The sequence below is a fragment of the Centruroides vittatus genome, unplaced genomic scaffold (assembly GCF_030686945.1).
Source record: "Centruroides vittatus isolate TY-2023 unplaced genomic scaffold, ASM3068694v2 contig_391, whole genome shotgun sequence".
NCBI classification, from domain to species: Eukaryota; Metazoa; Arthropoda; class Arachnida; order Scorpiones; family Buthidae; genus Centruroides; species Centruroides vittatus.
Window position 1 is genome coordinate 430,697 of NW_027122207.1, and position 18,063 is coordinate 448,759.

An 18,063-nucleotide genomic window follows, 5' to 3' on the forward strand; every position below is an offset into this window, starting at 1 on the left:
AGCCATAGAATCACAACCAATGTGAGCAGCAATAGCATGGAACAATAAACCACAGTTCCTGTAGGCCACGCTTCTACCATGATCAAATTCTGACACATACTGGTAGGCATTCCTCCTCCTTACATGAGGCATAACAAAACTTTTACACAAGCAACCAACATGCAAATGTGATTTCCATATGAGAAACCACAGCTTTACAATCTTTCCTTTTATATAGACTGTAGGTGGCCTTACTCCTACCTGCTTTACAAGCATGCGTTGAAATGCTAATCATTTGTATATCCCAGCATGTTGTACCTTTCATGCAAATTTTGTTTGTTGCAAGCTGCCTTCATGGTCTACCAATTTTAATGGCCAGCAGTGTAATGTATTTTCATACTGATGATAAAAAATGATTATTAATTATCAAATCAAATAAAATGAAATAAAAAAGCAGGCAATTACATAAAATTTTAAAACAGCTGAAAACATTAAACAAAACTTTAAACATAATCTTAACTTTTAAGTAATTTATAATAATAATAAATTTCTTACCTAGCATCTGCAACAAAAGGGAAAACACCATTATAGAAGAACATAATTGTAAGTGTTAATAACCAAAAAGAGAGTGAGAAATATCTTATATCTGTAAAACGCTGAAATTAACAATAATTATTATTAGTTTAATACAAATTTTAAACATTTTTTTATAAATAAATCTCTTTTATAATTAAAAGTCTATCATCTTTTTTTAATGCTTATATATTCCAGTTATAACTATTTTAACTTCATATTATCTATAAATACTAAACAAATTACCTTAATTTCACGTGGGTAACTCACAATTACAAATTCATCAAAATGATGAAGATCATCTATCAGTTTTATAACTTACAGGTTATCTATATTTGTAAGTCAATTTGAAAGTAGATGTAAGTTATATAAAGCTTTTCTTTTGTCTCAATTTACCAAGAGCTGCTTTGGAAAATTGAAAACAATTTTACACAATCTAGACATTCAACTACCACTGATTTTTTCCCCAAAACTATGAGACGTATATATGTAAATTCTTCGATCCTTTCAATTTCTACTTTAGAGTTGGTTGTCTGTCTGCTTTGGTCCTTAGACCAAGAATGTCTGTTCTCTCCTTTCTGTGTAATTGTGAGAGCCCTCATTCTTTGAGTCATTTTCCCACAACCCTTTTGTTTTCTAACATCTTGACCTAGGGTGAAGCAGGTGTTTGCATTATCTCTGTTTACTGTTCTACATATACATATCCTGCCTTTAGTCCTCTATAACTTGTTTTCTGTGCATCAATTCATGTTTTAATTTATATTATTACACATGCCTACTTAAATTTCAATCTTAGTAACTGATAAATTTCCAATAATTCTCCCCTCTCTATATAATCACATTAAGAGAGAGTTTTTATTCCCCCATACTCAACATGACTTTGGGACACTGTCAACTGGGCAACAAAATAAAAGGTAGATAATAGATAAAGAAAACAAAAAATTTTGTGTTTTATTAAAATCACTATTTTTTTCTATTGATTCACTTCCCAGTAAATTTAAATTACATTTTCTAAGAAACAAGTTAAACGAATTAAAAGAACAATTTTGTAATTAAACATTTCTACATGTTACATACATTATTTATTTTCTATTTACTTGTAAAAATAAATGAAGTTCAGAATGACAGTTAATATCTACCCTCAAACTTAACAAATATAGCTACATAAAAACAACAATTACATAAAATTAAAAATGCATTACATTAAATATAATGCATGTTAAACAAAAAATTATAAAAAGTTATATGAAAACAAATTCTTTAAAATTCTTTCTTTCTTTGATGTGCTTTGTTAACCTCTTCTGACATACAATAATTAATGATGTTACAGTATGTTGTTCCAAAACATTTCCTTTTCCTAAGTTGGAAATAACTCATAACTTATAACATATATGGTACCTCATAAGTCAACCATATTATATTTATATATATTTTAAATCATTATTTACAAAAAAAAATCCATCAAATTGTATGCTTGCTAAGCGTGCAAAAATTTTTAAGTTTCTGTCACCCACTTGACCATCATCCAGTTGTCATGTACTCCATGAGTTTGGCCAAGTCTATAATGAAGTAGCTAGATGGTGAGAGACAGTGCTCACATATCCATAACAGGCTGCCTACAAAAAGTTCCTGGATTTACTCACCCAAATTCAATTCCAGAACCCTGAGAGCAATAGACTGACACCTTAACTGTCTTGGTCTTCCAGTCATTGTTGTACTACAACATCAATAATGCCTTGTTTAAACTCTGTATTGAATGAACATGAAATATATGAAGTGCCTCCATATATCAGACATGTACAGTAGTTTCTGCAACATTTCACTGATAACAGAATGATTAGTCGTGCATTTCTTGCTGTAATCTACAGACTAATATCTAAGAACAAGGTAACCACTAAACTGTGTGATTTCTGGTGTTGGAACACTTAAAAAGTGTGGTTTATCAAAGATATGTTGTAAATTTGACAGCTATGAAAGACAGTCTCACACTATATGTGAGAAGCATCACAGAAAATCAATTATGGTTGTGTTTCCCAAAGTTTAGACATTATGTACACCTTTTTAAATGTTTCAAGTACTCTTTTGTTTAAAAAATATTTTACAAACTACTCAAAAAAGATTTATCACAACTTGAGTCAGAGAATTCATATAAAGTTGTTCATAAAGGATCTTTAGCATGGAACTTACATAATACATATACAGTGGTATTTTGACTTACAAGTGTCCCAACTTACAAGTTTTTTGAGATATGAGCTGTCTCTCAGCCAAATTTTAACTCTCAACTCAAAGCATTTTTTGCTTTGAGTTGAGAGTTAAAATTTGGGTTAAAGCCAGCTTCAGATACCCCATTGCTAGTTGGTGCAGCAGATGCCATAGCAAATCAGATTAAGAAAAAGATGGAAAACTGCCATAATTTTATCATTTTCGTTACTCTTCCAATGTTTGATAGGCTAGCTTATAGAAAAATGCATGATCAAGTGACATAGGCTTTAGTTCACTTCTATGTTATGTGCGGTGCCACCGTCTCTCATTTCTCGAATTTTCCATTTTTTTTTTCTTTATGCAGTGAATGCTGCAACATCCACAAAACCAGTTTATTGCAGTAGTCCATTGTGTTTTTATACAATATTCATTATTTATAAGTACATTTTTCTTATTTAAAAACATGTAACAAAATAATTGCGATGTTTTGGGGATCCGGAATGGATTAACGGCATTTTAATTCATCTCAATGAAGAAAATTGATTTGACATACAAGTAATTTGAGTTAAAAGTTCCGTCACGAAACAAATTAAATTCATAAGTTAAGGTACCACTGTATGTGTATGTATATACAGTAGAGAGTCGTTAATCGGAATCAATTGGGGACTGGGGTTGTTCAGATTAGTGATTTGTTCTGATAACCAATTATGTACGAAAAAATATATTAACCTGTCCGATGTTCAAATTTTTCTCCGTTGCGTGTCGCTTCGTGTTGAATTTTTGTCGATTTTAAGCCTAACGAAAATTTTATAATAATAATAATCGAGGCTGTCGTATTGTTAAAAATTATTTCTTCATTTTGTACAAACAAAATAAATATATTGAAGAATATAAAAACATGAAAATTATACTTTAGAAGTAAATCTAGTATCAAAAACGTTCGATTCAGCACGACACAGTCCGACTGAAAATCATTCCGATTAACGACTCTCTACTGCACTGTTACTTTTATTAATATTATTTCTTTGTATGTCATTGTTATTTTTAATATTGTATAATAAAAATGAGCCACAAAAACCAAATAACCAGAAGAGGTGAAAGAGGTAACATTTTTGCCTGTGTTGAAAAAGGCATTATCAAGCTAAATGACCTGCAGCTGTTAAAACAACAAGGGATTGCCATACAAGTATGAAGAGGGGAGGTGATGTAAGAAAAGGAGTGGGAGTGGATAGTAAGCTCACAGTTCATAGAACAACTTCCACATGGGGAAGGTATACTATATATAAAAAAACTACAAAATTATATTATGTAAGTTCCATGTTTGTGTGCAAGAAACAATTTGAATTCATATAAAATATACATGTTTGAAATAATTTGTTACTACAGTATTTATTTTAATAATGATTCTATGCCTCAGTGGTACACAGCCAAAAATTGCTACACACCACCTGAATACTTTTATGCACCTCAGGGTATGCATATCACACTTTGGAAAACACTGATTTATGGTCAGCTGTTGAACACACTGCCCTCAGGTTTTACACTGGATCACTAAAGTATTTATATAGCATAGATGTTTTCCACAAATGAAATATTTCTTTCTTGCAGTACCAAAAGTGCGAGAGGGATGAGTTTTAGTATTAATTTTATTTTTATAGAAATGCTTTCTGCATGTCTTGAAATATCATCATACCAGATCTCATTGTATTTAGACTGCTAAATATCTATAGGTAGCACTGAATGGATGCACTTTAATTATGATCGTCAATATTTTAAAATTAAAATATATCTTACATTTCTATCAAGTCAGTCCATAAGTTCATGCGTATTTTTATCTACAAAAAAAGCAGCAAAAAATTTTAATTAAATTTTATTTCAATCTATAATGTATTCACCATTATTTTGTACAATTTCTTGCCATCTTGATGGTAGCTTTTTAATCCCATCTTCGTAAAATGATTTCGGTTTTGAATCAAAATATTCAGAAATAGCCTTTTTTACATTGTTCTCATCCTCAAAAGTTTTCCCTTTTAAAAAATTCTGCAAACTGCAAAAAAGATGATAATCACTGGGAGCAATATCTGGCAAATATGGTGGATGAGGTAAAATTTCCCCAGTTGTAGCTTTCAAGTTTCAGTATAGTTATTTTTGCAGCATGTGGTCTGGCATTGTTATGCTGCAAGAGAACCTGCTTTCTGTTCACTAACGACGATCAATTTTTTTTCAATTTTTCATTTAAATACTCTAATTGCTCACAATACATTTGAGCTGTAATTGTTTGATTAGGTTCTAACAGCTCAAAGTGAATTACACCTGACATATCCCACCAAACAGACAAAAGAATTTTTTTTGGATGCAACCCACCTTTTGCAGTCGATTTTTGGCTGCTTGTCGCGATCCATCCATTGTCGTTTTCTCGTCACATTATTATAGAGGATCCATTTTTCATCTCCAGTAACCAGCCTACCAAGAAAAGGTTCTAAAGCAATACGGGGTAAAAGAGACGTGCAAATGTTTACACGTTGCTGTCAGTTAGCTATTGACAGTTCATGTGGTATCCATTTTCCTAGCTTTGAAACTTTTCCGATTTGTTGTAGGTGTCTATGAACAGCTCCATGAGATGAATTTAAACGTTCCACAATTTCATCAACTGTTAAAGATGGTTCTGCTTCAACTAGTGCAGAGACAGCATCATCATCAAAGTCAACGGGTCTTCCAGTACGAGCCTTATCCTCCACACTAAAATCATTGTTTCTAAATCTTTCAAACCACTTCTGCACAGTCCTTGCACTAATTACAATTTGATTATGTACAGTATTTATTTTTTTGGCTGCATTTGTAGCATTCTCACCACTTAAAAATAAAAAGTATAAAACATGTCTTTTATATTCATTGGTTACTTCCATTTTAACGAAAATAAACAACTGAAATGTTCACAATTCTGAACAGTATTATATGAATGAGATCCAATTTAACACTTCAGTGTAAAAATTATCACATTAGACTGACATGTTTAAACAGTAAAACAAGATTTTTCTCAAGATCATAAAAATGGGCATGGACTTATGGACTGACCTGATATATGTAAGATATTTTTCATATTATTAAATATTTATTTTTACAGTCAAATTTATAGGTAAAAATCATAAAAAAGATTCATAATAATCACATTTTTAAAACTGAAATTAATAAAATATTTCATTAGATGAAATGTGCTGTATCATTTTGATAAAAATAAATTCAAATAAACTGCAAAAATGATAAATGTTATTATTGTTTTTTTATAAATCATTGGATATTGTTTATAAAATTATCCAAACTATAAACCCTAATGAATAAATCACAAGTCTTATTTTTTTAAAAAACGGAATACTTTTAATTTAAATTAATAGTACTAAAATATTTTTAAAAAGTTACCACTCAAATTATTTTGATTTTTGTGCTCTGTTGTTTTCTGAAACTGAAATTAATAAATTTCAAAACCATTAAGGATAAATTATTAATTTTTTAGTATACAGTCAAACCTGTTTTTATGCGGGGGATAGGGACCGCATTAAAAAAAACGCATTAAAAAAAATCTCACGAAACTTCACGAATGGCTGTAAATAATAGTTTTCGCAACACAATTAAAAAAATAATTTTTTTATGCGGTCAACAGGGACCGCATAAAAAAAGTCTCACATAGAAAATAACTCAAAACCGTACGAAATAGAATTTATTGACAACAGATGTCAGCACTTGACTGCATCGTCTGGTCTATCGTCTGTTTTACATATTTTTGTCCAGGTGGTGTTTTGTCGACTTAAAAAGTAAATTATTTCATTTTTCGCATATTCATGCAATAATATTACTATAATAAGTGCATTTATGCTATAATAAGTTTATTTAGCTATAATAAGTCAACGTAAGACATGACGAATCGCACGAGTCTAGTCGCCAACTATACCGCACAAATTAAAAATTCGCATTAAAAAAATCGCACAAATAAAAATCGCACATAAAAGGAGCGCATAAAAACAGGTTTGACTGTACTTTTATGTAGAAAATTAATTTAAAGAATTTATAAGGAAAAAAAATTGTATATGTATATATATATATATACAATTTTTTTTCTTATAAATTCTTGAAATTAATTTTATATATATATATAGTGTATTTATATAAGGATAAGGATAATTGTATATGTATGTAAGGATTTCATGATACAATTACTAATTCCTACATTCATTTTAGAAGATATTGTATTTAGAATTTAGCTATTATTAAAACATATTTTTAAGAACAAAGTCTATTTTAAAGATGTCTAAAAATACAGAGCTAATTTCAAATCTGTATCAGCATGTTTTTTAGATTTATTTCTTATACTAAGAAATTTTTCAAATCAACTTAAACATTCTAAAAACGAGGGAATCTTAATATAATTTATAATGCTTATGCATTGTAAATAGTTAATAGCTTAATGCTTCAAAATATATAGAGAAGCCAATTTTACTTTTAGATTTGCAATAGTATGATTTGTTTCTTTATTATATTTGTTTTAAACTACTGTTATAATTTTTATGAAAAAAACATGTTTTTACCATTCTCTTTGACTGAGCTGCAACATTTTCTTCTTGTCCTAATGATTTAATTCCCATTCTATCAAGGAAACTTAATATAACAGCTGACACAAGTCCTACGCAACAGAGCAGTGTTCCTAAAATATTTTAAATTTTGAAATTTCAAAATCTTTAATTTTAATTTAAATCAATTCATAAATGTAATTTTAAATGATTAAAATTATTTATTTAATTACCTATCCATAAAGTCCAAGTAAGACCAAGTTTTGAATAAATATGAGAAGTTAAAAAAAAATTTAAAACGCTCCCAAGTCGAGAAAAAGTTAATGTCATTCCAAATGCCAAAGCCAACTCTTTTCCAGCAAACCAAAATGCAGATATACGATTCTGTACAACTAAGAAAAGAAGTACACAAAAACAAAATTATCATCAATGTAACAAATATAAATATCCATAAACCCAATTATTCCATTAAAACCAAACTATTGCCAGATTACATCAGGCTATATTAATATTGCTATTGATAATTAAATCAATATTTTAATGATTAATTTAGAAGATTATAAATTAATTATTAAAACATTAATTTAATTATAATTATTAAATTTATCAAGAGATAGTGCATAACACCAACCTCTAGGCAAAATTGCTTAACATTTAATTATTAATAGCAGCATTAATATAACCCAATATAACCTGGCAATTGTTTGTCTTTAATTATCATCCATAATTTTCAAATTATTTACTTAATATATTCATTAACTAAAATTATAAATTAAATTAAATAAAGTAAAAAATTTAATTCTGATTTATAATCAGTGTAATTTTTAATTTTGTTTTTTTAAATTAACTTTTGTTAAAATTAATGTTTATCAGTGGCATGCCGTCCGATGGAAAGCGCTGATCCATGTGGAAGCGCTGCTTCCCTTGTATTTTCTAAAATATGAATATGTATTGTGTGATTATTTTCATATTTTAACGTACTTTGAATTAATTAAAATTAATATTTTATTGTAACTGTGTTATGTATTTTATTACAAATTTCTATACTACAAGTGAAAAAAAATGATAAGATTGCTATTGTATATTCGAATATAAATTCATATGTGCATATTCCCAATGGAAGCACTGTATTGTCAAATACGGGATAGCTTCAACGGCAAAAATATTTGAATGGTGTAAAACAGCCAGATTATATGCATTCATGCATGCGCTATACAGATCATCAACCTCATGCAGTTTAGCTAGTAGATGCTACACACCAAAATATTGTATAACGCTTCCAATGTTTCTATCCAGGGCCAGCACAGCTTCCCTATTATCAAATGTCACAGCACGCTACTGACATTTATGTTAAATTTTATAGTATTTTTGTTCTTGGTTATAATACTATTTACTATATAATATATTAAGAATTATATTTTAATTGCTATAAAAAACACAGTTTCCTTTTTAACTTAATTTTCAAACAGTTCTGTTAAATTATTATTAGTTGCATACCTGTTAATGATCCATTTCCAGCTCCAAACAACAGTCTACCAAGAAGCATTACAGGCAGCATTGCATTTCTACCTCGAAGTAATGTGCCCAACGCAAATATTGACGACCCAAGAACACACAATAAGGAGAAGAGAAATACACCAACTGTTTTCAATAAATTCAAACACATGTTAAAAAAACAAAACTTTATCTACTTTAAAGACTCAAAATATATAGGAAAACTGAAGTTGTTATAGTAAAGAGAGAGAGAATCTTAATGGCAGTAAAACATAAAAATTGAAACATATCAAGACTTTAGTTGGTATGTTTCAATTTTAATTGTTAAATGTAGCAAACTTAAAAATATGTATTTCCTTGTTTATAAACTTAAATTTATATAGAGGAGACCATTCCACATCTGAATGCTTTTTGGTTTACAATCATTTGAATTGAACCTATAGAGCAGTGTTTCTCCTGGGGGTCACAAAACAATAATGAAATCATTTTATGAGAAAAAATCATTTATTATAAACTTATAAACATTTTACTTACAATAAGTACGCACGTAAAGAAAAGAAATTAATGTGATGGTTGCATTTGTTTTGTTTATATTTATAATTACAGTCAAAATTCAATTAGTAATAGTAAGGCTTACTGTTATTATTCCTTTGGGTGGGGGTCGCAAAATATTAATTTTATTTATATTTACTATTTGGGGGTCACGGAGCTAAGAAGGTTGAGAATCGCTGCTATAGAGTATAAATTTAATTATACACTTCCACATCCCTGTCCATTGCCCAACTTTTGAAGCTACCATTTCATCAGTATCAAAAGTTGGTTTTCCAAAACAACTTAACTTTTAAAAACAGAAAATTGTCCAATCATGAAACAGAACAAGACAGTATCATCCCATCTTCAGATAAAGATTCAGGTCAGAGAAAATTCAAATATCATGCACATTTTGTAAAAAGTTTACAATTATCATCCTTGTATTTAATAATTACAAAATGACTTGAGAATCAAAGGAGTGATACTCATTTGACAATATAAAAGTTTTTAACACATAATATACACTTTTTACTTAAAAGCATAGGCTAATATTAAAACATTTTATTACTAACATGTATAACCAGCATTGTCATACCCATCAAAAGACATGACATTAAATAAAAAGGTTGCTGACACCATACAGGATGAAGAAACTACAGTTAATTTATGATGGCTTGGCAAATATATGATTTGTCACCTACAAATATTTCTTTTCATCTGTGACTGTAAATAACCATAAACAAATTTTCCTTGTGAGATATATGACAACAAATTACCGTATATCTCAGCGGATAAGACGATAGTTGAACCATAAAAAATGGCCCCGAAAATCCGGGATCGTCTTATATGATAGATACAAAAAAAATTAGATTGAAATTTATATAAATTAAAACCATTATAAAAAGACACTCTCTTCTAGTAAATAATTACGGTTTGTCTAAGGGTATGTGCACAAAATAGAATAGTCCATAAGATGTTTTTGTAAGTAGTCAAGATCATTACCCAAATGCCCAAATTAGTGCGAATGTTTGCAAAAATCGCCAGATGCAAGAAAATAAAATTTGTTCATTCAAAAAATTACAAATAAGACATAATTCCATATATGCTATACAGTATTATTATTCAGATAATGATTGCTGATCTAAACTAAATTCATAATTCGTTGATAGTTTGGGGTCGTCTTATAGGACAGATATATGCTAAAACTATAAAACTTCGACGAAAATTTATACATCGTCTTATCTGAAGGTCATCTTATCTGCCAATATATACGGTAATCAGATACAAACTCATCCTATATTTCTACTCAGGCAATATTTAGCAATAACATTTTGAAGATCACTAGAAAACTTATTAAATGATGTAAATGTAGCTCTTAATAATAATTCATTTTTATAAGATTCAATGTTGATGCAAGCCTGCTGCAACAAAAAATCTATTCTATCACTGGATGCATTTTTACTACTGGAACACACCTAGTAAAAAATCTACTAGTGGAACAGTATGTATAATATCTTCTGATGTTGGAAAAGGAGTGGATTTTTTGCTATATGAATGATAGTGACAAAATTTGTGATTTGACAACCTAACAGGGATCTACATGTATTAAAACAGACATATTTCTTCGTGGCTTAGTTTCAATTAGAATGCTACAAAACATGCTGACTGAGAATCTTAAAAGTGTTACCTGAAAACGTTAAAGACCCCTGAAATTAGTTTATCACTTCTTACGTACACATGGTTGCCCCCATCTTGCCAAAGTTCATACTGCAGATTCAGTATACAGATGCCATTATTTAGCAATAAATTCAGGGTCTCTTGACAAGATGTGTGTGGAGAAACTTAAATTATCAATTGGTGGAACTGTTTGCATGTGGAATGGTCTCGCTTACATGATAAAAAATGCATCCAAAAGTTCTTGGGAGTAAATTATCTAGTAAACAATAAGTTACAATAAATTTTAAGAGAGATTGACAAAATAGTAAAAGGTAGCTAATAGACTAATTTATGGTATTTTCAAATATTAACATAATAAAAATATTTTATTTCTAATGATATTTACCTCTGTTTCCCATTTTATCTATTAGAAATCCTCCACCAATAACAACAATTGCATTTCTAAATAATAATAAAAATTTGATACTGTAATTTTGGTTAAAATAAAAATCTTGAACAGTTCTATGTTGTAATTTTATATTATTTTAATATATATAAAACTGTAAGAAACAAAATACAGTAGAAACTTAATATTTTTCAAAGAACCAGTGAAAAAAACACATTAATTGCAAAATGTATAAAATCCAAAAATTCTTTAAAAAACATGCCAAATAGTTAGATGTGTATATGTATTCAGAATGGATAAAATGAAGACAAAATCATAAATTATCAGAATAAACACTTCCACGAAAGCATTTATTTCATACAATATAATATACAATAATCTGCACCTCTAGACAAGTTTTATACAAAGATAATAAATTGTTAAACTGTCTTTTGAAAGTAATCAAGGAGATTTATTTGTTTTCTGTTAAGATTTAATAAGTTTTAATTTTAATCGCTACAGTTTCTAAGTTTTAAACATAAAGAAACACATTTTTGTCAATATCATTAAAACTATTGTGCATTAAGTTTTTTTTTGTGTTTTGTACTTGTTGCCATAATGTCCAGGTTTGTATTTACAAAAAATACTATATCTGGGACTGCAGAATCAATAGTGAACTTCAAAACTTGACTCAATATTGCTTTATTCTAGTTGTTATGCCAATCTCTGAGTTCAGCAATGGCTGCTAATGTGCCAAAACTATAAAATATGGTGTCCTCTCACTATCACATGATGAAATGATTTGATGAACTTATAACTGCCCAATATGAAATATATTTTCAATGTATTAAGTAACAATGTAACAAGTCTAAATATATAAAATATATAAAGGAACAACACCGGAGTGAAAATAAATGAAAATCAACAACTTTAGTGCCTTTGACCGGTGTGCTTCTCAACAGATCCCTGACGTAGCGCTATACTCACATCGCGCAAGTCTAATATGACGACATCGGCTACACGCGACAGCGTTCCAGAATGCAAATTTTTTCTAAAATTTTGTCGAACAGAATTCCGTTACGCCTGACGAAGAACCAACAAGGTTCGAAAACAAGTCTATTTTTTGGAAAACATTATTTGAGGTAAAAATTCATCTAAGGATTACATTTTCAATGTATTAAATTCCAAAAACATGTAAGTTTAAACAAATAAACACCAACGAAACCCAATAATATAAGTAACAACACACACAACCCCTTTTCTTCCAGTTTATTCTAAATTTAATTATTGGTTTGCGCAAGAGATGGCGCTACTAAATTTAACCCGTTCACTTACGGCTGTTGGGTGTGTTGTTATGTAAGTTTGCTGACTTTTAGGAGGAATCAGTTAATCCCCATGTCAGGAAAAGCCTAGGGGCTTATCATATGTGGATGGTGGTGCTGGAGGCAAAGATGACATGTCCTTACAACAAAACTGTTTATTACAGTAAACTATTGCTTAGATGAATGTCAACAGGTAGTTGACGTCAAAAGATAGTTCAACAATTCTGTCACTTTCAAGGATGGTAAAGTTCAGTAAGTCCATTGATCCCTGTACAAAGGTTTCGAGATGGCCCTGGGGCAGAGAGAGGTGATGATAATGATGATGCAGTCCATTGTTGAGACAGTGGCTTGTTGAAGTGAGGTAACGATGTCAAAGTTCCATGATGGGACACAAACGACACAAATTTGTTGTGCGTACAATAGGCAAAAATTGGCCCTGCATGTTGACTAACCGTGTGCAGGTGTACAGTTTACGGAAAGTGAATTCGTCCTTGAAGAGCAAGGATTATATCAATCTCTGTCTTTCAATCGGCCATTCTGACTGGGTGATCATCCTCATCTGTGCTTTCCAAGTGACTGAGGTTACCTACCTGGAGTGAGGGAGGGATCAAACTCAAGGCTGAACTTGATCTTTCAATCGGAAATGGACGACTTCCTTCTATGTTTTGAAGTTAAGACAATGAAGAAAATATATACATTTTCAAGTCTATGTTTTATCCATTTCCACCAGCCACAGAAGTAACAGTTAAAATCACATGAAGAAAAACTTCACAAAAAGACAAATAATAAGTAGAAAATTCACATGGTTAAAACGATATCAACATCAGCCTTTCTATGGAGGATCTGACGTTTTTACATTAAAAACAGAAGTACAATTTTCTTACCATACCATTGTAGGATTTATTTTTTCAACAGAAAAATGAGTTAACATCTGGCTTGAACAGAACTACAATAAAATATCAGTTTTCGCGACAAAATTACTTTCTCCCAACATGCGTATGTTTACACAAAAACTATCATATAAATACCGTATACAATTTTATATATGGATGAGACCGTCGAGATGCTATTGTAGTGTCTTAGATGGACGAAACGATCTAGACATAAAGATCGGTAAGAATGACGAGGACTTAACAATATAACTTTACACAATAACCAAATTTATTAATTAAATAAAATAAGAGTGAGAAAAAACGCGGACTTAACCTAATAAGATACAAAAGAAAAGTTTTATAGACGATATATACACACGTTCGAGTCACACGATAATTTTAGTCGACTCAGAATGGGGTGTCCACACGTGTTGGGAAAAAGTTCTTACCAACGAAATACATATGGTGGTTGAATGAATGCTTCCTCCGCTATGCAATACTCTTGTTACGAAGGGCACATACCGGTTCCTCACGCCGATGGATCTGGATTATTCTTCTCAGTCTCACTGCTCCGATTCTTGCCTTCCACTCCGTTAGCAAACAACCTTCGCACTCGATCGCCCCTGATGAGGTTCCTCCAGGCCAATGTCCAAGAAAAATGTAAAAATAATATCTCCACACGCACGTTTTATATGTTCCCGCCATCCGGGGACTTCTGTACCATGTGACCCGCCAATTCACCAATAACCGCTTACAAGCTTCACCCGTCAAGGGTTGGTATGCGACAACATAAACGGAACGGAATTTATTTCCGTTTCGCCAACTACAATACACAATCAATTAAAAATTGACACTAATACAAAAAAAACAATACATTTAGTGATCAAGCACTACACTATCTTCACACTCTTTATTCCTCTTCCCCTTCAATCGTCGATCCGCTTCACTCGACATTCCTTGTTGCTCCCGCTTGCATCTCAGATGTTCCGAAAAAAGGCCCCGTTCCGTCGGCCTTTCTGCTACTTATACCGTCCTGCCTCCCCCTGCTGAGTTAATCGTCCCTTCCGGGTCTAACGGACAATGGAACGTTAGGAAAGCAACAAACAAAGGGCATTGTCTGCTAAGGGAACAACATGGCAAACAATCGCCACACCATCAAGTCCTTTACTTCAAAATAGAAGATATCCAGAGTTATGTAACCATTCCTTTTATGATTTATGACTTTGCGTCACAGTTTTAATATAAACAAAGGGTGTCTGACTACAAACATTTTTTTCTAACCTTTCTAAAACAAACAACATTTTTCTCTAAATCAACTAAATTCTCATGAAATTTGTGATGGTTCAGACCTGTCCAGGACCTCACAGATATGCAAAATCAAAAGACATTACATGTGATAAGGTTAACATTGTGGTTTATGAAGACTGAAAAACTACAGTAGAATATTGATTATCCGACTTAATTGGGGACTGGGGTTGGTCGGATAACTGAAAAGTCGGATAACCAAAAAGTATGAAAATATACATTATTAGAATAGTGTATTAGGCCTGGTTTAAATACTAGCCTCCCTTTCATGGTCAAGCCAGTGCTGCCAGCTAAAACATGCAAAAATTTAACAAAAATAATATTAAAGTAGCCAAGACATAACCAAATATTATAGCGCCACATCACTAGCGGACACTTGAATTTGCCGAATAGAACGTGGTCAGTTAATTGGGGGTTGGATAATCGATGCTCTACTGTACACTAAATCAAGTTTATAACTTAAGCTTTTGTTTAGACATAATATGCAATAATCCAAGAATTTTTCTGTACTTTCTGTAATACTTTTAACAAATTACAACTATATAGAAATAAACCAACAAGAAAGCCAAATTCATAAAATCTATGCTAAATCCATATTTGACAATCTTCTGAATTTAAGCCAACTTCAACAATTGAAACATTCAGAATACAAAATATAACTTAATTCTTTGTATAAATTCATAACATTTAATAAAGATTTTTGATTTTGTTATGAAAAAATAATGGTAATTTTATTATACAATCAAACCCTAATTATATATTTCTCAATTGTATGTATTTTGCAATTATACATTAATTATTTTCTGTACAGTACCTTCTCCATCATAAAACACTTCAGTTATATATTTTTCATTTATACAATTTTGCATTTATATGTCATATTTTTCAGTACCCTGCAGCATTTTTTTCTATTATGCATTATTCACTTTACAACGGAAAAATTTTAAATAATTATTTTAAAAAACTAAAAAAGCAAAACAAATAATACATATATGTTGTCACACATCACCATATTATATATTATTCACTTTGCTTTTTCTGACCTAGTGAATTCTCCCATTTAACAAATCATCCATCAGTCCAATATGTTGAAAATTTTTACTTTCCTTGTAGTATGAACCAATTTTATTGAGTAAATAAAATCACTTTCTAGTTTCTTATTCATTTTCATCACTTGCTGTCAATGTGAACTACTCTTCATTCTTTCACATGACTGGAATTTCAGCAGAAGGAAACTACTTATGTCACAAACTGTACCAGTATGTCATGTGAGATTTGCCTCAACTCTGACCAGGAGATGTTGATAGAACTTCGAAACTTGCACTCATATTTTTGATCATTATGTCCTCTATTCTGACATTTTGGAATGTTAATGGTTAAACACAACATTTTCCTTTTGTCAAACTGCCTTTGACGACTCAGTTTAACTTTGATCATTTGTTCATGAGTGTTAGAGTGAAAGTTTGAACTCTCTAGCCTGACACTGATTTATTGCTTAACATGTCTGAGTCACACTTGGGACTCATATTGTTTACTTTCGTATCATGTTCATTTATTACAATTTCTTTTCTTCTGTTTTAAAATATTTTTAGCATGATTAATAATGGCTTTAGACTCTATCTAGAACCTAATGTCACAGTACTGACTGTGACATACAACAGACATGATGTCACATACTGTACCATGTCTATTTAAAAAAACAAGAAACAAATAAAAACTTAATCAATTTTTTAAAGGTACATGACTTAATTTCACACTGTTTTACTTTTCCTTTTATATGTTCAAATGTATTGAGCTGGATAACATTGAGAATGTTGCAAATAACATGGGTTTCTAACTGACTTGATATGAAGATTAATTGCCAGCTTTGAAACACCAAGAGCCCAGTGTTCATAACTTGATTGTAATAGACTTAAGTCACATTACCTTCCCACATTAAGAAAAATTCACAGGGAGCTGGTTAAGAGAAATAACAAACTTTCTCTATAAGCATAATCCAACCATCTTTAGTACCCTGAAAAACAAGGTGCAAGATTGCCACACCAACTTCTCAAGCATTTACACCATACTGTTAGAGAACCACCATTTTAACAGACAACTAATGTATGTAGGAGCTACTGGACAAAGTCTATCACAGAATTAAAGAACACAAGTACACAGCAGAGAAACATAAGTACAGTACAGCACTAATGGCTTATGCCACCCAGAAGGCATATGTACAGCCACTGCCATAAAAATTAGCACACTAAGGAGTTGTCATATCACTGTGAAACTTGGCATGCAGATAAGTCACAAGCAGATATGGAAATAATTAGAGTATAGCATGATGACTCATTGTGTAATGCCAGCAAAGGACATTAAAGTGTGTTCCCCTTGTCCTTTAAAAAAAGTGCACAAAGGCATTCTAACTGTAGTTTACCTGTTGCAGAGAAATGCTGTATCACTAGATATGCCTTTACATTGCAATCAAAGACCATATGAACAACTAACCAAACTGACCAATATCACTTCCTAAGCCTTTTAAATTTCCGGTACCCCATACGAAAATTAACAACTAATTAACTAACGTTTTCGATCGCCTCCGCAATCTTCGTCGGGTTTTTATCGACGGTTTTGAAATAGAATGCAAATAGAATTAATTCAAAATTCAAACGATCGAACCTCTCCCGCGCGCAATAATTGCGAATGATCTAACATGCAATTAATCTCCCTGATACCATCATAAAAATGTCTCTGTCCATCCATACAGGAATACTACACTATTCTGAGATGCTACCATTGCGGGTGCATTTCGGATACATACCGCCACGCATATGATAATACGTTGCCATTCGTATGGAGTACCGGAAATTTAAAAGGCTTAGGAAGTGATATTGGATATTGGAGTACCGGTATGAGGATTGGTTTCTAACCAAACTGAGAAAGGAAGAAGCTGGATGGTCATCTAGCCAATAGCCCACCATCTAGGCTGTTTTGACAACACTGTGAAGTTGTATAGGAACCAGTGGATGAGAGAGAGCTTGCAGACATGGTCCCCAGCTCAGGATGCCCTCATCAGACTACTAGCCAAGAAGACCACCTGGTCCTCTAATAAGCACTCACACAGCCGGCTGTATCATTGTCTGCCATCCTGATAAAGGTGGTGCCGTCATTACAGGCTCCTATGTCTGTCTGTACCATTT

At 31.3% G+C, this 18,063-nt stretch overlaps 1 protein-coding gene across 2 annotated transcripts in view; it reads right to left on the reverse strand.

Annotated features, from left to right (window-relative positions):
- The window catches only part of LOC136975877 (lysosomal dipeptide transporter MFSD1-like), an 86,021-nt gene that overhangs the window by 12,071 nt on the left and 55,887 nt on the right, over nucleotides 1-18,063 (reverse strand). For both annotated transcript variants that reach the window (XM_067271027.1, XM_067271028.1), the window contains 5 exons: nucleotides 11,404-11,459; nucleotides 8,814-8,957; nucleotides 7,550-7,708; nucleotides 7,335-7,450; nucleotides 535-635 (listed from right to left, as the gene is read on the reverse strand). In XM_067271027.1, the coding sequence (XP_067127128.1) occupies nucleotides 535-635; nucleotides 7,335-7,450; nucleotides 7,550-7,708; nucleotides 8,814-8,957; nucleotides 11,404-11,459 (576 nt within the window). The remainder of the gene's footprint in view (nucleotides 1-534; nucleotides 636-7,334; nucleotides 7,451-7,549; nucleotides 7,709-8,813; nucleotides 8,958-11,403; nucleotides 11,460-18,063) is intronic.